At 48.3% G+C, this 23,187-nt stretch overlaps 1 protein-coding gene across 7 annotated transcripts in view; it reads left to right on the top strand.

The window, feature by feature from the left end:
* The window catches only part of cdc42bpb (CDC42 binding protein kinase beta (DMPK-like)), a 118,168-nt gene that overhangs the window by 51,180 nt on the left and 43,801 nt on the right, over positions 1-23,187 (top strand). For 6 of the 7 annotated variants that reach the window (XM_063223042.1, XM_063223040.1, XM_063223041.1 and 3 more), the window contains exons 3-10: positions 3,238-3,321; positions 5,370-5,465; positions 6,635-6,783; positions 11,303-11,396; positions 16,889-17,089; positions 19,150-19,398; positions 19,703-19,937; positions 21,690-21,794. In XM_063223042.1, coding sequence (XP_063079112.1) covers positions 3,238-3,321; positions 5,370-5,465; positions 6,635-6,783; positions 11,303-11,396; positions 16,889-17,089; positions 19,150-19,398; positions 19,703-19,937; positions 21,690-21,794 — 1,213 coding nt within the window. Of the gene's footprint in view, positions 1-3,237; positions 3,322-5,369; positions 5,466-6,634; positions 6,784-7,003; positions 7,015-11,302; positions 11,397-16,888; positions 17,090-19,149; positions 19,399-19,702; positions 19,938-21,689; positions 21,795-23,187 lie in introns of those variants that run through there. The other variant, XM_063223046.1, reaches the window with a different exon arrangement.

Below are 23,187 nucleotides of genomic sequence, written 5' to 3'. Positions count from 1 at the left end.
GCACACACACAGGGAGGGAACAAATCAGAAGATTCTGAGCTGAGAGGGCTCGGTTTGTTTTTGTAATGAGGTCAGTTATCTGGTGTGGTTAGCAGGCGGCCTGATAAGGAAAAAGTGTGTGTGTGTGAGAGAGAGAGAGAGAGAGACAGAGAGACAGAGACAGACAGACAGACAGACAGACAGACAGACAGACAGACAGACAGACAGACAGACAGACAGACAGACAGACAGACAGACAGACAGACAGAGACAGAGAGAGAGACACAGAGAGAGAGAGAGAGAGAGACAGAGAGAGAGACAGAGAGAGAGAGAGAGGGACAGAGAGAGAGAGAGAGGGAGACAGAGCGAGAGAGAGAGACCGCTCAAATACACCTACCGCGACAAGAGCAAGGCGAGCAACGCAAGTAATTGACTTTGTATTGAGTCGCGCGACAAAAGCAATTCTGGAGACTAGAGGCGATTTGCGCGATGAGAGCGACAGTTTGAAGTTGAAATCCTTTCAACTTTCTATGACGCGGAGAGAGACACACAGAGAGAGAGAGAGAGACACAGAGAGAGAGAGAGAGAGAGACACAGAGAGAGAGAGATGAACGGAGAGAGCGAGAGACAGAGGTGGTGAAAAAGAGAGATAAAGGAGAGACGATGAGAAAATGGGAGTGGGATAGCTGGAGAGCCCTGTTCCTTGGTCTTGTTTAAGATGCGCCACTCTAACTCTTGTGCAGTTGCTTGTGTGTGTAAGTGTGGGCGGCGGTGTGCTGTATTTTTTTTTTTTACACACCCGGAGGCCAAGCCCTGGCCCAGGCCTAAGGATGACTGCTGAGGCAGCACACGCAGGGCCAGCCAGCCAGCCAGCCAGGTGCACATGTGTGCATGTGTGCGTCAGCACATGTGCACACTTTTGTGAGTGTTTTTTGGGGCCTGTGCCGTCTGTTACTTTCAGTAAACACACAAGCAGAACCCAGAGTACACAACCCAGAGTACACAACCCAGAGTACACAACCCAGAGTACACAACCCAGAGTACGCCAGCCGTGTGTGTGTATGTGTGTGTGTGCGTGTGTGCGTGCGCACATGTGTGCGTGCGTGCGTGCGCACGCGCAGATTGTGCCAAGTCAATAAACACCACAGCAAGTGAGGCAGACAGTGCTCAAACACACAGCACTCATAGTTCCTGAAGATCATATTCAGCACTGAGGCATTGCAGAAAAACAAGTGGAGGCATTTCACCGCCACCCTACCCCAGCTGAAACTATTGTTGTTGTTTTTTTGAGAAACGTTCATGAAATAGTTTGAATAGCGAAACTAAACATCCCCGAGCTGCATGCTTGGCCTCAGTTGTGTCAATAGACAAGATGCCGTCAGACGGCAGGTGCAGACGGAGAGCTCATGAGTCATCTCAAACCACCACATTTACCATTTGCTGGAAAGGCCACTGCATCATAACATCATTGCCATTTACCAAGAGTCTTAAGTAACAGATTAAGACATGATCATTACTATTTTGGTGACAATAGGGTTATGCCAGAAAGGGGTCAATTCGGGATGCGTTGATTGCATCAATCTCCATTTACTTTGTTGGATGCAAAGTCCATATCCCTGGGCCATCGTGGCTCAGTGGGCTAAGGTGCCTTTCTAATGCCTAATTACAAACTTGATGATGGAACAACCCAGATGCATCATTCTCATGAAGGCAAAGGGCTGTCACATAAACAGGTGAACCACAGCCTCCAGGTTAACTTACTCGTGCTTTACTTTTCATAAACTACTTACTTCAGTACATACAAAATGTATGGGACTAAAAGTATTAAGCTGATTGTAAATGTAGTGAATTAAAAGTAAGTAGGAAATAGAGGAATGTAAAAGGACACAATAATACTCCAATAAAGGACAGGCACTGTACTACTTTGTTACTATACAACTCTGGTTATGAGAATTGGACGCATTAGAGCAATGTTGTGCAGTAATGATTCATGACACTGTTTTGCTTTCTGTTCATTGAGGACCTTATAGGGCCATATAGGAATTTATGTAAATGCAGAAGAGCTCTTTCTCAGCCGCATAAGGACGTGGTTCAACATCCAGCCCAGTCATTACTCTTTGTCTATGGATTTAAGTGACTTCCTTTTCAAGTCAAAGTGTTGCCACAGTGATCAACTCAGAAAATAGCCAAGTTCCCCGTCTGCCGACATCTAGGGAACCAATTATGCGGTCATACCCTCCGCCCTAACACACACACACACACACACACACACACACACACACACACACACACACACACACACACACACACACACACACACACACACACACACACACACACACACACACACACACACACACACACACACACACACACACACACACACACACACTAGTCTGAACAGGGTGTGGCAAAATGGTCCCAGAGACCGTCTTACATGGACTTTTTTGTGTGTCTGTGTGTCAGCAGTTCAGGCTTTTTCTCCCCCCACACCACCATCTTGTTTCCACTAAACCCACCACACGCACACGCACACGCACGCACACGCACGCACGCACGCACACACACACACACACACACACACACACACACACACACACACACACACACACACACACACACACACACACACACACACACACACACACACACACTAAATGACTGTCATTTTCTGACTAATCCAGGGACGGCAGTTGTTTCCTATAATCCTCGACGAGGAAAATATGTCAAACATCCCAAGTCACTCATGTCATCCTCCCCTCATTTCCATTGGCGTGTCCCCATCGCCCTCTGGACAGCTCGGCAGAGAGGATGATTGCTAACTCTGCATCACCGGAACAATGTAACACCCAGCCAGTGTTACCCACACTGTTGGTGTCACAACTTGGCATGGCGAGACAACAAAGATCAAAACAATGATGAATTAGACAACAGCTGTCCTTGGAGAGGAGAGGAGAGGAGAGGACAGGACAGGAGAGGAGAGGAGAGGAGAGGTGAGGTAGAACGTGGGTTCAGAATCTGGGGAGGAGGAGTGGAGAGGGGGACAGGAACCTAAACTAGGCCACCAGTAAACATGAAGGATGAAAGCGTGAATAAATGAATAAATAAAAAGGAGGAAGGAAAACAAGCGTGCAGACTTCAATTCCCCTGACCTCTTTATTTGATCGAGCTGCATGATTTGTCACCCTTTTTAAAACGTGAATTTGTCAAAACCCACTTGTCTCTCAACGCCCTCTGGTCTGCTTGTTTGTGTTTTAGGTTGCCGTGGTGAAGATGAAGAACACGGAGCGGGTCTACGCCATGAAGATTCTCAACAAGTGGGAGATGCTGAAGAGGGCAGAGGTGAGGACCAACAGGACACATGCCAAACCTTGGGCCTCTCCATCATGGCTCCATATATTGATTTGATCATGCAATACAGGATTTGTTTTTGCCTTTAGTATTCCAGTTTCACCTCTAAATGACCCATGTTGACACATTCATCGGGCTGTTATATGATGCACTCATACACTCATATCCTCACTCCCTCAGTCACTCACACACACACACACACACACACACACACACACACACACACACACACACACACACACACACACACACACACACACACACACACACACACACACACACACACACACACACACACACACACACACACACACACACACACACACACACACTCGCCTCGTGACACTCTGCTCAATTGTCTCCTAGGCAACCAGATAAAATGTCTTGATGTGACATTTTTGGGTTAAACCCGTTCTTCAGTCTGAAGAAGGGTTTTCACCCAAAACGGTACAGGAAAAAAAGTGGGAGCATAAAATCCTGTTGAAAGCTAGCAGACTTTTTTTCTTTTCTTTTAATCTGGACATTTGGTTGTCCTGCTCCCAGGTTAGACGTTTGGATATAGTCATAGACAGTGCAGCGGACTGACAAGCTGTCTTTCATATCCCTCTGCCAGGGCCTTAAATTAACTTTTTTCATCACCAGCCAAAATGGCTAGGAGATGTTAATTTTACTAGCCACACACACACACACACACACACACACACACACACACACACACACACACACACACACACACACACACACACACACACACACACACACACACACACACACACACACACACACACACACACACACACACACACACACACACACACACTAATGGGTCAAAGTGGCTAGTAAGTTGGTCTTTTCTACCAGCCAAACTGAAATTTCACCAGCATTTGGTCGGTTGGCTGGTGTTAATTTAGAGCCCTGCCCTCTGCATTAGGGCCCTATTTTAACTTTTTCCATCACCAGTCAAAATGGCTAGGAGATCACCTAGCGTCCGTTCGCAAGCTTAGTGGATTTTTAACTAGACGCCCCCAGCTATGAATGACGTTTGCTGCCGCTAGGGGCGTGTAGATTTCCGGGCTAAAATAGAGGCTCTCCCCGAACCCCTCAGTTCCCCATAGCCTCATCCTTCCTGCTGCCATTCCTCGCTTTCCTCTGCAGGAGGCAAACGGAGTAAAATAGAGAGGAGGGGGAAGCCATCTTTTCTCTCTCTTCAACCTCCTACTATGTATGTATACACCTCCAGCGCAGCACCACACCCCCACACGGCCCCTTCTCACGCTGCCCTCCCATCTTCTTGACCTAGTTTCGGTACAGTCTCTCCTGACAGCGCCCCTAGGCTCCCTCCCCCTGACTGCGGCGTCAGCCGAGCTTTTTGTCAGCAAGGGCCTGGTCAATAATCCCTCTACCCCCCCACCACCCCACTTTGAACATCACAATAATGCCTTAGCCCTCCACCCACCACACCTCCCAACACGTTCACCATTACAATAATGCCCTCCATCCAAATACACTTTCCCATGGCCCAGTCGGAGCTCATATGGGTTCTCTCTTGAATACTATACTGTACTAAGTGAAAACCAATGCTTTCTGTGCTAGGTGAAAGGCCAATGCTTTCTGACGCACAGTATGCAGCGTCTCCAAGAGTAGCGAATGTTGCATGTTAATAACGCTGCCATTTAGATTCACCACGTTCTTAAATATCGTAACCTTCCTCTCTGAAATGCTTTTGGGTGGCAACAAATAACGCTGGCCACATAATGTTTGTGTGTGTTACACATTAAATGGCATGGAGTCCGTCTTGTACAGGCACGCGCACAGAACGTACACACACACACACACACACACACACACACACACACACACACACACACACACACACACACACACACACACACACACACACACACACACACACACACACACACACACACACACACACACACACACACACACACACACACACACACACACACACACACACACACACACACACACACACACACCTCACAGTGCTCACCCCCGTGTGTGTGTGTCTTTTGCAGACGGCGTGTTTCCGTGAGGAGAGGGACGTGCTGGTGAATGGAGACTGCCAGTGGATCACCACCCTACACTACGCCTTCCAGGATGACAACTACCTGGTGAGGACACAGGCGCACAGGCACACAGGCACAGACACAGAGGCGCAGACACAGAGGCACAGAGGCACAGGCACAGAGGCACAGACACAGAGGCACAGACACAGAGGCACAGACACAGAGGCACAGACACAGAGGCACAGACACAGAGGCACAGACACAGAGGCACAGACACACTGACACAGACCAGGGGTGGAACTTAATTTTTTCCCCCGCCAGTCACTGTGGCAGGTAGATTTTAAAATCTACCAGTCACTAGCTATTTTTACCAGTCAAAGTGACTGGTGGGTTGAAAAATTTACCAGTCAGCCCTGAAATGTACCCGTCCTTGGCGGGTGGACGGGTGCTTATTTCCAACCCTGACACACACACACACACACACACACACACACACACACACACACACACACACACACACACACACACACACACACACACACACACACACACACACACACACACACACACACACACACACACACACACACACACACACACACACGTGTGACCTCTCTTGACCGACCCCACCCTGTCCGCTCATCCGTACGTGGTGATGGAATGCCCCAATTCAAATGAAGAGCCGACTACCCATCAGGAGGCTCCTGTTCTTTGAAGGACATCACCAGTATGAACACCCCCTCCCTGTATCTAACTGAACTGAAACAGCAATGCTAACATCAGTAAAATGACATGAAGAAAGACGATGACTCATAATCATAAGGCTCAGTATGAGGATTATGATTAATGGCAAGAAGCGAAATGATGATGTTAGCTATGAATAACAACCATTGATGACCTCTCCCTCCCCCTCCCTCTCTGTTCTTATCAGTTCCTGCCTGGTGATTGGCTACTATGTGAATGGTGATCTGTTGACTAATGTGTGTGCGTGCGTGCGTGCGTACGTGCATGCGTGCGTGCGTATGTAGTGTGTAGTATCTAGTGATGGACTATTTTGTGGACGGTGATCTATTAACTAGTGTGTGTGTGTGTGTGTGTGTGTGTGTGTGTGTGTGTGTGTGTGTGTGTGTGTGTGTGTGTGTGTGTGTGTGTGTGTGTGTGTGTGTGTGTGTGTGTGTGTGTGTGTGTGTGTGTGTGTGTGTGTGTGTGTGTGTGTGTGTGTGTGTGTGTGTGTGTGTGTGTGTGTGTGTGTGTGTGTGTGTGTGTGTGTGTAGTACCTGGTGATGGACTACTATGTGGGCGGTGATCTGTTGACGCTGCTGAGTAAATTTGAGGACCGGCTGCCGGAGGACATGGCCAAGTTCTACGTGGCAGAGATGGTGCTCGCCATACACTCCATACACGACCAGCACTATGTACACAGGTAAGGCACACACACACACACACACACACACACACACACACACACACACACACACACACACACACACACACACACACACACACACACACACACACACACACACCAGCAGCAGCACTATGTACACAGGTAAGAGACACACACACACACACACACACACACACACACACACACACACACACACACACACACACACACACACACACACACACACCAGCAGCACTATGTACACAGGTAAGACACACACACACACACACACACACACACACACACACACACACACACACACACACACACACACACACACCATGTGAGAACTTTTAAACAGGTTCTGAGCGGTTGGACAAAGCTTTGTTTTTGTACCAAACAAGTGTTTGGCCGAGGATCGTCAGGAGGTTAAATGGCCCCGAACAGCGAATAACTCCAGTAGATACTCGACCAGGGAATGGTGACACAGCAATGCCTCTCATTTTCAGCCATAACTGCAACAAGAACAGTCTGACCTAGACTCAGCATAGAACCATTTCAGATATTTATGTCAGAAAATGAAGGAGAAAAAAGAAAACATTATGCCCTGACTATAGCGGGCAACCACAGTTTGAGTAAAGGTGCAATGTCCCATTTTAAAATGACCCTAATAGGGGGGCATTGTGGCGCAACGCTCTAAGCCCCCCACATTTGGGCTTGCATGCCCATGGCGACCCTGGTTTGATTCCGGACGGGATGATTTCCCAGCCCTACCCCATATCTCTCGCCTGCTCATTTTCTATCTCCTCTCACTCTGTCCTGTCATAATAAAGGCCCAAAAAGCCCCCAAAACATTAAAAAACCCTAATAAGTTGTAGGGATGTAAATGATAATAGATATGTATCGATGCATCGATCCTACGACCAACGATCAAATTGAATCGTATCGTATTGTGGGACTTTCTTAAGGCCACACCAATTTAATTTGTTGGTTCTCGGATTCGCCTCTTGTATTTTGTAACAAAATGGAAAAAAAAAAAATCAGTTTCAATACCCCAAAAAATGAAATCGCTAAAAAAAACGAAGACTGCATGTTTTCATGAACGGGGAGGTGTCTCTTTAGTAGTTGGAGGTCATGTGACGTAGAGAACCAATAAAACCACTCCTTTCAACATGCCGATTACGACTAGCGAATCAGGAAACGTGTTACATTCAAACATTTACAGACAAACATGCAATGGCAAGTTGAAGCCCCTGTGGGTTAGCAGTAGCAGCGGTGAAACACAGTATTGCTCTTAGTGGAATTAGTGGAGTGGGATAGCAGTTTTAAAAAAGAAAAACAACAACTATTCAACTGTTGAATCATCTCAGTTTATTCAAACTAGATTAATATAATAATTGCCCTGTGAGCTAATTTTGTGCCTGGTCTATTTGGCTGCCTTAATTCCCTTCTACACTGTCCTTCTCCATGTCCAGGTGTTTGCCTATCTTGCACCTTCCTTTGGAGGTCCATGTGAGGCTGATATACAGGTGGTATAACCACACGACTAATTTTTTTTTTTTTTTTTTTCGCCCTCTCGCTTCAACTTTTTCCTGAAAAAATCCGAGAACCAACAAATTAAATTGGTGTGGCCTAAAGGGCAGATTATAGTTCAGCAACGGCGCCTGTTGCTTACGGTCGCTAACCACTGTTGATGTTATAGATCTGCGCACGAGGTGTCATGTCGTTAGCTACATTTGGCTACATAGCTACAAGGCTACAGTACAGTAGTCAGACTGCAGGCATTGTGCTGCGAGTGCTAAACTGGTGTAGTGTTGGTTTGCTACTTACTAATTCAGTCATTGTAGCTTCATTTATTTACACAGACTAGAAAGAAAGTGTTCGTATTCCACAGAATATTTACAGTTTGGCTCTCGTAAACTACCGGAGAACTGTGCCGCCACGAGAAGAAGGAAGTATCGAGACGACCAATCACAGAGCCTTTTCTCTGCGACCTTCGCAACCGTCTGTCGCGTAGTCAGGATTTTTTTGAGGCGCGCGACGACGGTTGCAGAGCCTCTGCGCGGGGGGTGTGGTCGCGCACAGACGGTTGCACAGGCTCTGCAACCGTCAGCGCCAATAAGTATAAATTGGCCTTAAGTATCGAAAATAATCTCAGCGCTGACCCCAGTCCAATGCCCTTGCTCCATAACATAATAGAAGTGGAAAAGTCATTGTGATTTACACTCCTAATAAGCTGCTTTAATACTTTCATCTGTCACCCGATGAAGGTGCTGAAACTCCCATTCAGCAGAACACTATCCGCTCCGCCATATCTATGTCTGTGCTGATATTCATTCTGTGAAGGGCGCTGGCAAGGTTTTGTGTGTGTGTGTGTGTGTGCGTGTGCGTGTGCGTGTGCGTGTGCGTGTGCGTGTGCGTGCATGCATTTTGTCTGTATAGTGTGTGTGAAGCATGCCTGTGTGTGGGCCTGTCTGCGTGTAACAGTAAGTAAGTAACTTTGTGTATGAAATTACTTGTGTGTTAGCGCGTGTGCGTTTCTTTGTGTGTGTGTGTGCGCGATTTGTGTGTTACTAAATGCGTTTGTCTCTTTTCCACTGTCTATCACACACATTCAGAGAGAGACAAAGGCAGAGAGACAGAGAGAGACTGAGAGCGAGAGAGAAACAGAGAGGGAGGGGCAGAAAAAAGCCGGGTGGATGTGTGCCGTGTTGCCACAGTCTGCTGGTCAGCTGTGTTGACAGATGAGCAAGACGTGACTAGGCTAGGCACCGGACTAGAGTGGGTCCGTCCCGCCCGCCAGAAGGGGCCTCTTCCTGGATGCTCTGCCCAGCGGGGAGAGCTTGTCGTGGGGAGTCATCCGGCGCAGCTGGGCCTGTCTTCCTGCCGTCTCATGCAGGAAGCCTGCTCAGGCCCTGCTTCCCCCCAGTGCCAACATCCACACTCTCTCTCACACACTTAGCACTATTCCTGTCTTTCTGGCTCGCTCTCTCTCTGGCTCGCTCTCGCTCTCGCTCTCTCCCTCTCCCTCTCTCTCTCTTGCTCTCTCTCATTATCTCGCTCTCTTTCGCTCTCTCTCGCTCTCTTGCGCCACACAAACATGCAGTGTGAACCCAAATTGCCTGAAACTGTCATTATGAATCGCTTAGGTCATGATGATAATCAAAATGATCACATGGCAAAATGTTTCACCTAAAAATGATATTTTGATATTTTAAAAATAATATTCATAATGTTGTCATATCACAAGATATGATCAGAATGACTTGCCATATGTTGGCAAACAGGATGATGGGTAGAATGGGTTGTCAGCCAAAACACTTCAGTAAACATCAGTGTTGGCACCATCCCATCATTTCTCCGAGACATGCATCTTAACTGATGACCCTGTTCAGTCGCCACAGCAACATGGGTAAGGTCAATGGGCAAGACTTTTGGCTCATGTTGGGGGCTGGATAGCACCTTTTTGCTGCTCAGTGTTGAACATGTGTTCGAATCATTCATGCGACACAGCCTTACTCTTCGCCTGTTATCGCACACACCACACACACCACACACACCACACACACACACACACACACACACACACACACACACACACACACACACACACACACACACACACACATCGCCTCCACATTATGTGGGAGGCTGGCCCGGAGGACGGGGCGGTGCAACTGGGCGAGAGGCTCGTTAATGGGTCTGCTTGTGTGCGCTTGGTAGGTGTGAATGGGTCTGATTGTGTGTGTATGTTCGTTTGTGTGTATGTGTTCGAGTGTGGTCAAAGTTGTGTTAATGTGTGTGTGTGTGGGGTCTTCTGTATTGCACGTGTGTGTGTGTGCGTGTGTGTGCGTGTGTGTGTGTGTGTGTGTGTGTGTGTGTGTGTGTGTGTGTGTGTGTGTGTGTGTGTGTGTGTGTGCTGACTCGGTGGTGGTGTTTACCCCGTGCCCGCGGTGCCCAGCATGGTGCCAGTGCTGTGAAACAGAGGGCACTCTGTGTGGCTCTCACAGCTCTCCAGCCACCGACCCGCACGCCTGCCCTGTACTCTCACCAGGGGCTCTCAGACCACTCAGAGGCAGAAGGAGGGAGGGGGAGAGAGATGGAGAGAAGCGGAAAGGGATGAGTGTGTGAGAGAGTGAGTGAGGGAGGGAGGAAGGGAGGGAGAGAATGGATGTATGGAGACTGGTGAGAAGTGGGCGACAACTGAATGGGAGAGAGAGAGAGTTGGTGAAAAGAGAGCGAAGGTTGGGAGGCTGGAGTGGTAATAGAAGAGACCAATGCCTGGCTCAATCCACATAACTATCGGCCTGATTCTCGGCAAAATCACTATTTTCATACTAAAGCCTCATAATAAAACTGCCTTGCACAGCTACTTTGGTGCATAACACGGTTGTTTCTCCCTCTCTCTTTTTCTATTTTTTTACCCCCCACTGCCCCTCTTTCCCCCTTCTCTCTCTCTCTCTCTCTCTCTCTCTCTCTCTCTCTCTCTCTCTCTCTCTCTCTCTCTCTCTCTCTCTCTCTCTCTCGCGCTCTGCCCTCCTCTGCCCTCTCTCAGGGACATCAAGCCTGATAACGTGCTGCTGGACATGAACGGCCATATCCGCCTGGCTGACTTCGGCTCCTGTCTCCGGATGATGCCAGACGGCACGGTAAGACCTGTCTGCTCTCCTCTCCTCTCTCATCAGGTCCTCTCGTATACTCTCACTCACTCACTCACTCGCTCACTCGCTCACTCACTCGCACACTCGCACACTCACTCACTCGCACACTCGCACACTCGCACACTCACTCACTCACTCGCACACTCACTCGCACACTCACTCACTCACTCACTCACTCACTCACTCACTCACTCACTCACTCACTCACTCACTCACTCACTCACTCACTCACTCACTCACTCACTCACTCACTCACTCACTCACTCACTCACTCACTCACTCGCACACACACACACACACACAATTGAACAATGTTAAGCAGCACAGTGTTAACCAGATGAGGGTGCAGGTACCCTCGTTGCACACATGATACCAAGTAAAGAAGCACAGCACACTGTTTGTGTGTATGTTTTGTCTTTGAAAAAGCCACAGGGTCACAGGCTGATGGCATAGCAAAACTAAGAGATCATACACTAGAGAGACAGATGGAGAGATAAAGATGAGTTAAACCACACCACCTTGCCAAAACTTGGAGTTCACATCTGGCTAATGTGTTGATACCAGCTCATCCTACCACTGGGCACTGCACTCTACTGCAGACTTAGATTGTGGCTGGGGAAGTGTGTGTGCGTGCGTACGTGCGTGTGTGTGATGGGGTGGTTGAGCAGTGGTTCCCAACCTATGGGTCGGGACCCCCCTTATGGGTCGCCAAAGATCCACAGGGGGTCGCGGAGCCCTCTTGATTTTAAGGGGTTTCGTTTTAAATATATATAGCCCATGTTGAATAAAAGACAAAGCATTTAACTAATAAATGCATAGACGCAACAAATTGTAAGTGCTACATTAAACATTTATTCTATATTTGACCAAAGACGAATTGAGGAATAAAATAACTAAAATAAGTTATCGCAGGAAACGGAGGGCATCTTGTGACTCCGTCTCGTGCGGGCGCTCGCGTGGTTGGGTCACCAAAGCTTAAAATAGTAAAAACATGGGTCCCCTAAGAAAAAGGTTGGGAACCACTGTGGTAGAGGCTGGCAGATTCTGGTCTGGTGTGTGATGTGTAATGTGTTAGTGGTGTTAGGGGCAGGGGTTTACTGGTGATGGGGGTGGTGTGATAGAAACTGTCTGAGTCGGTTCAATTTTTTGTATGTGCCGTCCTGCTAGACTGTGCCCAGCCAGTGCCACTTAGGGAGGGGAGAGAAGGCATCTGGATATCGGTGAACTGAGCCAGCGAGTGGAGCAGCTGAATGCCCTGTGGGCTACAGTATGTTTAATAAAGGCAGTGGCAGAGGGTAGGATACGTAAATCCAATAAAAGTTTAATAAAAAAAATCCTGTGACACTGCTTGTCCTCTTGTTTCAACAGCAAGTGTAAGCAGTGTTGCATTTTTTTGTTTGTTCACTTTTGCTGGATTTGCATGTACCGTGATCTAGACGGATGTGCACACATTTAGTTGTTTAAACAGAGGGAGGGATGTGCAGTGCAGAGGTAGGGAGGCAGAGAGGGAGGAATGACTGGCACAGTTGGCATGACTTGTCTGTCTGCTTTGGCCTGGCTGGCATCAGCATGTGGCACTTGGCATATGGCAGCCCTGGGGACTGGAGTTACAGTATAACCAAAATATTAGCAGCACAATCAAAATGGGCATTAGTGTACAGTTACTTTACACAGACTGAAACATATGTATTTGCACAAAGCTCATCCGTTTAATCTCCCGGCTACCTACCTAACCGACCCATCCATCCACACTCCGCCTACCATCCACACTCCCCCTCAATGTCCCAATGTCCCAATCCCTCCCCGTCTGATTCTCCCACTCATTTCCTGTCTTCATCTTCATCTATCCTGTCTAAATGAAGGCTAAAACGCCCCAAAAAGAGACATTCAAAAGGTTAGTTACTACATACACTCCCTGTCCCATTTGCCAATGCATTCATCCACTTAACGCACGCACGCGCACACACGCACGCACGCACACACACACACACACCTAAGGTTGAGTCCACAGCTCGGCAGTCCTCCTGTCCACTGGCCTAGACTAGATCATATTTATCAGCCTCGGTTTCTGTTTATCCAACACAGTCTCCGTTGACTCAGATGGGCAGTGACTCACTTGCTCTGTGTCTGTGACCCTCGTCTGCAGTTTAGTGTGTGCCTGCGTGCCTGCGTGCATGCGTGCGTGGACACTGGAATGTTTGTCGATAATGTTCCCAGAAATACCTAAAATAGTAGCCTCTGTGCAAATACCTCATTCGGGTTTCGTGTCACGCCTGGTGCTGTGGAGGCTCTGTGCAAACAGTAGTTGTTTTTGACTGCGCGTGGGGGTGTAAGTGATTAAGTGACCGATTGGGAGGGTATGGCGGAAGGCATTTGTTAAGGATGCTTGTTTGTGTGTGGTGAGTAGAGAGAGGGTTGTGTGTGTGCGTGTGTGCGTCTGTGGTGTGTGTGTGTGTGGATAGGGAGGGAAGTTCGTCTTAACGTGTGTGTGTGTCCTATTATCTTGCCCTGTTTCATAGCGTGGTTGTGACATAATATTGGGGCTGGTGACAAGTCTTGACGCCATGATGCTAGCCAGAGGACTGGGATGTGACGGTTGACTGGCCAATCTGTGCATAGTACACTTACACACACACACACACACACACACACACACACACACACACACACACACACACACACACACACACACACACACACACACACACACACACACACACACACACACACGTTGTCATACTTTGTCTGCCTCTGTCTTCCTATCCTCCTCTCTGAGTGTGTGCACAGACACAGAGACTCACGACAGAAGAGCTGATAGACAGTCAGCCATGCAAGCAGACAGAAAGACAGACCGAACAACACACAGACAGACGATGGATGAAATATAGCAACTATGCTAACGAACGACGCACAGGCACAGGAAAAGCCCCAAAAAATACTTTAAAAAAACAACAAAAAAAACAAAAACGGTTTGATCAGCCAACCATTACTATGCTCATCCCTCTCCAAATTTGGAGTAGTGCATCATCAAGAGCCTGATTGTTATAGTCTTATAATCTTGGAGTTATCAATTACCCAGGGTTGTTGTGTGTGTGTGTGTCTGTGTGTCTGTGTGTGTGTGTGTGAGAGAGAGAGAGGTCAGTAGAGAGATACACAGCTCCTGCTGCTGGGTGTTTGCACACTGATGCCCAACCCACACTCTGCTTGACCTGTGAGGAATGGGGGGTAGAGGGAGAGAGAGAACATTAGGGGCAGGTGTGTGTGTGTGGGTGTGTGGGTGTGGGTGGGTGGGTGGGTGGAGAATAGAACACCAAAACGAAAAGCCTGAAAGACACAGAGTGATCAAAAGATGATTTTCTCTTTAAGCGTACATGTGGTTGTGTTTAGATGCTGTGTATATATATATATATATATATATAAAAACACATCCGCCCGTAGCTCTCCTCTATCTAGCTCTGTAATCAGCTGTTCTCGCTGAGGCCTGAGACCGCGACCGACTTTTTTTTTTTCCCAGCAGTGGTAAAGTGAGGAGCCAATGGTATCTGCCAGGCCTCCGAGCTCAGGGGTACGCTTCATTCAGGCTAATTTATGGGTCTGGGTTAATGGCAGAACGCGGTTCTCTCATGCTAATTTTATTACCTGAGCCCAGGGACATTTCTGTCTTTCTCTTTTCTTTTTCTTTTTTTTGCTTCCTTCAGTTTTTTTTAGCTCCTCTCTTTGACAGTGGTGTAAAGAATGGATCACCTCAGGTTAAGAAGATGATATGAAATGAGAGCCTTGTGTTTGTGTCTGTGTGTGTGTGTGTTTGTGTATGTGTATGCGTGCACATGTTTGGTGTGCGTGCCTGCGTGCCTGGGTGCCTGCGTGCCTGCGTGCGTGCGTGCGTGTGTGCGTGTGGCTTTGAACCTTTTGATGGAGTGTTTGCCCTCTCTGTTAGTGTGCTTAGAATCCCCCGCGGCCCTTGTTGTTGTCCTCCTGTCAGCAGGCAAAGGCTTTGGGAACAATTTTCTCCCTTTTCTTTTTTGAAAAATGTTGAGTTTTAGGGGTTGTGGGGGTGCAGTGGGAATGTTGAGGATGGAAGTGTGTCTTCATTGTTGCCGTGCTGCCCACATGGGCGTCATCGGAAAAACTGTTGTGGTATCAGGGTCCGGGGGCACTGGATCAGTCGCCACGCGAGGCCCTAACCGCGGCTTTTGATATATTATCATGACATTAGATGATGTTGAAACAAAATGATGAACAAATAAAACGGAACATTTCCATGCGCAACTACGGGTCTTCATGCTCCTGCGCCAATGGAACTGTCAAACGCGACAGGCACACACACGCGCGCACACACACACACACACACTGAAGGCAGGAGAGGAAGACGGTTAGTTGCCACACCATGGACTATTATCTCGCAAAAATGTCTCGAGCAATCAAATCATACACCAGACTGACATTTTCATGCGCTAGGTCACTCTACCTCCATCAGACCGGTAGGGCCTATCAAAACTCGCAATCAAACTCGCAAAACTAATGACGAGGCACAATGCGCACACACGGGGGGAGACAGGAGAGCAAAGAAGCCAGCTGATTGAGCATAGGTATATTACCATGCCCAAAAATATCATATGGGGCTATCATATCCAACAGACATATCAGATGTCGGTTTTGCAGCACAAATAATAGGCCTACAAATATGCTGTAATTTTGAATTTCTATTTGAAGTAGCTTGTAATGTAGTTCACTACATTTTCCAGATGGCTTTAGTTAGCTTAATATGTCTATTGGATGTAGCTTGTCTAGGGGAGCTAAATGTTAGCTTACTATGTTCTACAAGTAGCTTGCGCAGCCAGACACTGTTCTCGCTGCCTCGCACTGTACACTGTTCACTCCAGTCACACGCAGTAGATGCCCAACAAACACAAGCGAATCTACACACATCACATTACATATGGTAACTAAACCACCCGGGCAGCCCACCATGAATTCAGGAATTCAAGGCTATCCATTTATAGATACCTGTAGTGTGGTTGAATAACGAATGCTACAAGAGGAAAATGTCAACATTGTGACCTATGGCTGGTGAAAAAAAACGAATGATCTGAAAATGAAATGTAGTGGAATCCCAATTTATTCCAGAGGTCATTTTTATCGAGATATTAAACATTCCAGATTTCATTTCGTAAACAACGAGACCGCCTCGCCGCCTGGCTCTGAAGCCAGTAGAACTGACACCTGATTGGTTGACCGCAGCATGACATCGCCGCAACGAAACTAGATCTACTAACAAGGTGGATAGGCCATTCAGCAGGAAACCCTCGTTTTGGTTCATTGTGTGTGCCTGCGACATTCCATCGCTGGATATGAAAAAAAATATTTTTAAATTTCCTTTTATTTATTTCTAATGACAACTTTGGGGAAGCTAAGCTTCCCCTAGCCTCTTAATAGCGCCGCCCATGAGTATAACCATTATGCCACGTCTTTCTTTTCAGGTCCAGTCCTCGGTGGCGGTGGGCACTCCTGACTACATCTCCCCCGAGATCCTGCAGGCCATGGAGGATGGCATGGGGAAGTACGGGCCCGAGTGCGACTGGTGGTCTCTGGGAGTCTGCATGTACGAGATGCTCTACGGGGAGACGCCCTTCTACGCAGAGTCCCTGGTGGAGACCTACGGCAAGATCATGAACCACGAGGTGAGACCCACAGCACGCACGCACGCACACACACACACGCGCACACACACACACACACTACTTCACGAACCACAAGGTCAGCAGTCAGTCATGATGTCTTCCCACTGTCCCTTAGCTCTGTCTCCCTCCATCCCTCTCCCCCCCACTCTCTCTCCCTCTCTCTCCCTCTCTCTATCTCCCCTATCCCTCTATCTATCTCCCCCATCCCTCTCTCTCTCTCTTTATCTCTCTCTCTCTCTCTCTCTCTCTCTCTCTCTTTATCTCTCTTTCTCTCTCTCTCTCTCTCTCTCCCTCTCTCTCTCTCTCTCTCTCTCTCTCTCTCTCTCTCACACTCTCTCTTTCTCTCTCTCTCTCTCACTCTCTCTCCTCCTCCTACTCATATCTTTCTCTCCATTGCCTGTGTCCCATTTCTGTCCATCTCTCTCTACCCCCCTCTTCCCCCTTCCCCCCTGCTGCCCTCCTCTTCCTGCCTCCATGCCATGATGCTCCATCTTTGTATCCTTGTGAGCAATGAACGCTAAGCTAACCTTATTTGGAAGCAGCCACCTCAGTTTCCATCTATTTAGTGATGTGTTCATCTACAGACAGAAAATAAAACCAAGTGCCAGCTCCCATGCTTTCACACATGGTAGAAATGGAGAGCACAGAGGGGTTTTCCCTTTTTTTTAAAAACTTAAACTAAGACGCTTCCCCAACTGTCACCGCATGCAGACACCCTGTCCCTTTCCCCTCTCTGTTCTTCTCCTCCTCCTTCCTGTCCTACTCATCCTGTCCTCCTCACGCCTCCCCTCCTCCACCATGAGGTTAAGCAGAAGCAACCACTCGGTGACTCAGAGGCTCTAAATTGGGTGGAGAGCACGCTGCAGTCGAGGGCGTGCGCTTGAGAAACAGGCATGATATCTGTTTGTCTGTGTAGCCGTTTGTGGATTTGAATGAATACGGAGAGGGGGTGTCTTGTTTGTGCGTGTGCGTGTGTGAGGCCGTTTTTGTGTTTGAGGCTACCCATATGTTACTAATAGCATTTTGTCTGTGCTGCCCGTATGTGTGTTTGTCTGTGTGTTTGTCTGGCTGTGTGGCAGTGCGTGTGTGTGTGCGCGTGCGTGTGTGCTTGCGCGTGTGTGTGTGTGTGTGGCAGTGGGTGTGTGAGGGATTTGTATGGAATTTGCATGAGCCGTGTGGAACGCCACAGACAGATCAAAGGCTGCCTGAGTGGCGTCCTCCATACCGTTGGGGCCGGCCATGTGTGTGCGTGTGCGCGTGTGTGTGTGTGCGTCGCTGTGTGTGTGCGTCGCTGTGTGTGTATGTATCGCTGTGTGTGTGTGTATCGCTGTGTGTGTGTGTGTGTGTGTGTGTGTGTGTGTGTGTGTGTGTGTGTGTGTGTGTGTGTGTGTGTGTGTGTGTGTGTCGCTGTGTGTGTGTGTTCGGAATAGGAGCTAGCAGATGGGTAGCCAGCCACCAAAAACAGACAGACTCATGCGCGCACACGCACCTTGCATACCATATTACCCACACACATCACCTTCTCTCAGTCATGATGAAACCCCCCCTCCTTGTCTGCTGGCACAGATGAGGTTTCATGGTTGGTCTGTGTTTACGAGAAATAGGGCATATATCTCTAGGCCGTACGCAGTGTCTAGGGGCCTAGGATGCTGCGATCTTTGAAAATGACCCCTTTTTGGAAATATTGATCATGGCTTGGACAGAAAGTGTGCATGTGTGTGTGTGCGTGTTTGTGTGTGCGTGTGGTGCACGCATGCACTCAATGGTAGGAAGCTGTCATGTCATATCGTTTTGATATAAAATTGAAATAGTGAGTTAATCTCCTTTTGGAAGTGTGTGGTCTTGTGATGAGTACAAGTCCACCTCAGAAGCCACCAACGAATCCGTCTCCACCATCTCTCTCCCTCTCCCTCTCTCTCTCTCTCTCTCTCTCTCTCTCTCTCTCTCTCTCTCTCTCTCTCTCTCTCTCTCTCTCTCTCTCTCTCTCAACCCATTTTTAATTTCTCCAACATCTCTCCATTTTAAATCCCATGCCAAATGTTATTCATCCTTCTCTCCAGGAGCGTTTCCAGTTCCCGTCGCACATCACGGACGTGTCCGAGGACGCCAAGGACCTGATCCAGCGTCTGATCTGCGGCCGCGAGCGTCGGCTGGGACAGAACGGCATCGAGGAGTTCAGGCGCCACGCCTTCTTCGCCGGCATCGACTGGGAGCACATCCGCAACATGGAGGCGCCGTACATCCCCGACGTGACCTCGCCCTCCGACACGTCCAACTTCGACGTGGACGACGACGTCCTCAAAAACCCCGTAAGTGACGCCTGACGGGCTTTTTACCACCGTGAAACAAAAAGTGGATGAATTTACAGTTTCTTTGAATTTGTAGAATATGGCATGCTCTCATTCCGATTGTTTGTAGGCGGTTTGGATGCTCTTTAGTATGTTACATCCAGGTTCAAAAATGAGAACATTTTCAGACTAAGGCACTCCAAATACTCTCAAATACAGTACTCTGAAATACTTAATATAAATGCTGTATATAAATGCAATCCATTTACCATTTACCATGCTACGATTCAAGCCTCTTTCAAACACCTCTGCTCCTTCTCCCCAGGACATCGCGCCCCCCATGTCCCACACAGGCTTCACGGGCCAGCACCTGCCCTTCGTGGGCTTCACCTACACCACCGAGAGCTGCTTCTCCGACCGCGGCTCCGTGGGCCTGTCGCCCCTGGGGGGTGGTGGGGACAGTGGGGGCGGGGGACAGCAGGACGGCGAGGTGGAGGCCATCGAGAGGAGGATCAGGTGCCTGGAGAAGGAGAACCAGGAGCTGAACCGCAAGCTGCAAGGTGGGTACACAGATGCACGCACGCACGCACGCACGCACGCACGCACGCACGCACGCACGCACGCACGCACGCACGCACGCACATACAAGGAAAACTAGGAGTTGAACTGCAAGTTGAGGACACAGATACACTCGCACACACACACCGCAAGCTGCAAGGTGGGCACGCACGCACGCACAAATAAGGAAAACTAGGAGCTGATCTGCAAGTTGGGGACACAGATACACACACACACACCGCAAGATGCAAGGTGGGCACACAGATACGCACGCACGCACAAAGAAAACCAGGAGCCTAACTGCAAGGTGGGGACACAAATACACACACACAGACACAGACACATGCTGCAAGGTGGACACACACACACACGCTGCAAGGTGGGGACGTGGAGGAGACACGCATGTGGTCACAGATGCACGCATGCACAGGCACATGTGTGTACTCACACGCAGGCACTCAGGCACACACACACACACACACACACACACACACACACACACACACACACACACACACACACACACACACACACACACACACACACACACACACACACACACACACACACACACACACACACACACACACATACACACACACACACACAAATGTATTTGCCTACACTGACTGTGCCTATCCTGTCCTTCACCACCATTTAATGTTTAATATCTGTGATAAAACACAAAAACAGACCCCGCCTACCGTCACCATGAATATTTCAGACCTTCAAACTACTTGTACTCTTACCTCTGCCAGGCAGACAAGCCCTATTTTACCCCCTTTGCTCTGTCTTTCTTTCTGTCTCCCTGTCTGAGCGTTTAATGTTTAATGAGAGCAGCTCTCTCTTTGCACAACTAGACTTGATGAGTCACAGGGGCGACCCCTTACAGTCACACACACACACACACACACACACACACACACACACACACACACACACACACACACACACACACACACACACACACACACACACACACACACACACACACACACACACCACCTTTGCTTTTGCGTGGGATGCGTTTGTCTGTGTGACTTCCTCGTTCCCTCGTGCTTTCTCAGAGCAGACCAGGAAAAGCGGGAGTGCAGTAGTGTGGCAGAGTAAAGGGCTTGCTGTTTGCTCCCGGAGTTTCATTCTTGGTCACATTAATCACCACATTGCCATAACTCTTGATTTTATGTTGCTCTAATAATAATATAGTGTTGTATGCACATTACATAGTTATATATGATATTAGTCCAATTGGAGAGGTAATCTGTACTACTGTACAATTAGTAGTGCATAAACGTGTCCGTGTGTGTGTGTGTCCGTGTGTGTGTGTCCGTGTGTGTGTGTCCGTGTGTGTGTCCGTGTGTGTGTGTCCGTGTGTGTGTGTCCGTGTGTGTGTGTCTGTGTGTGTCCGTGTGTCCGTGTGTCCGTGTGTGTGTGTGTCCGACCGTGTGTGTGTGTGTGTCCGTGTGTGTGTGTGTCCGTGTGTGTGTGTGTCCGTGTGTGTGTGTGTCCGTGTGTGTGTGTCCGTGTGTGTGGGTTTGGCTGGCTGGCTGGCTGGCTGGCTGGCTGGCTGGCTGGCTGGCTGGCTGGCTGGCTGGCTGGCTGGCTGGCTGGCTGGCTGACTGGCTGACTGGCTGACTGGCTCATCAGTGTCTCATCAGTAAAACTGCTGTCATTGGGCGGCCGTTCAATAGTTTCTTCCTTTTGTTGTGGTGAGATTTTAACCCCCACCCCCCTTCTCCCCTCTGCTCCCCCAGAGTCGGCCCAGGCTGGGGGATCGGGACGCGGAGCTACCTTGGGCCGCGACAAGGAGATCAAGAAACTCAACGAGGAAATAGACCGCCTCAAAAAGAAACTAGCTGGTAAGAGGAGGGTGGCTAATGATATAACATAATATAACATTACCTAACATAATATTAAAGGGACACTGTGTGAGATTTTTAGTTGTTTATTTCCAGAATTCATGCTGCCCATTCACTAATGTTACCTTTTTCATGATTACTTACCACCACCATCAAATTCTAAGTATTCATTATGACTGGAAAAATTGCACTTTTCATACATGAAAAGGGGGATCTTCTCCATGGTCCGCCATTTTGAATTTCCAAAAATAGCCATTTTTAGCTGCAAAAATGACTGTACTTGGACCATACTAGAAAATATTTGTTTATTATTTAGTAAACTTCCATGTAAAGATTAAATTTGGCAATAGGCAGCCCAGTTTCAATGAGCAGCATAGTTGCAGTACCTTTTTTGACCATTTCCTGCACAGTGTCCCTTTAACATAACATTACATTACATTTAGCTGACGCTTTTATGCAAAACAACGTGCAGTTATTTACAGGGTATTTACTTGGTACAAATGTTAAATTCTTAATGTTATTTCTGAAGTTGCTTTCCGCACACACGCGACCACCCACCCACGTACGCACACATATACACATACACACATACACACACACACACACACACACACACACACACACACACAGACACACAGACACACAGACACACACACACACACACACACACACACACACACACACGCACACGCACACGCACACCCCTTGACTACCAAATGTTCTGTGGGAAACGCTGCAGCCCATTGGTTGTTATCTGGATGCTGCAGCCCATCTGGACAGAACACCAGTCATAGGCGGTCAGCTGTAGCAGTACAGGTCACAGGAAACACACACACACACACACACACACACACACACACACACACACACACACACACACACACACACACACACACACACACACACACACACACACACACACACACACACACACACACACACACACACACACACTTCCTGCCTGGTCCAGTCAGGTGGAGTCAGCAGCCGGCCCTGCCCTGCCTGACGTGGTCCACCATGATGAATGTAATTGCATTCAGCTTTCATTAGTCACTGCAGCGCCCGTGCATGTGAACACCACTCTCCACCGTAATGGGTCTCAATTTAGGACTAAAATGATGTGTTTTTTTGTTTTGTTTTGCCTTTGACGTGAAATGACTTCCAGGCATTGTTTCTGTTGTGAGACACGGCCAGATCCTCAGAATAGCACATGGTTGTTGAATCAAATTAAATTTCATTTGAAAGGCGAGTTAGCAAAGGGGGAGGATTGTCAGGATTTCTAGGACCCTAGGTTATTTTACAACTACCGACAGTATGACGTTGTATAACCTTACATGAAATTGAAATCATTTTCTACTCAGTTCAGCATCAGTTCTACTCCATTCTACACTAT

The sequence above is a fragment of the Engraulis encrasicolus genome, chromosome 18 (assembly GCF_034702125.1).
Source record: "Engraulis encrasicolus isolate BLACKSEA-1 chromosome 18, IST_EnEncr_1.0, whole genome shotgun sequence".
Lineage (NCBI taxonomy): Eukaryota > Metazoa > Chordata > Actinopteri > Clupeiformes > Engraulidae > Engraulis > Engraulis encrasicolus.
The sequence above is the reverse complement of the archived record's forward strand: the minus strand, read 5'-3'. Positions and strand labels throughout refer to the sequence as shown.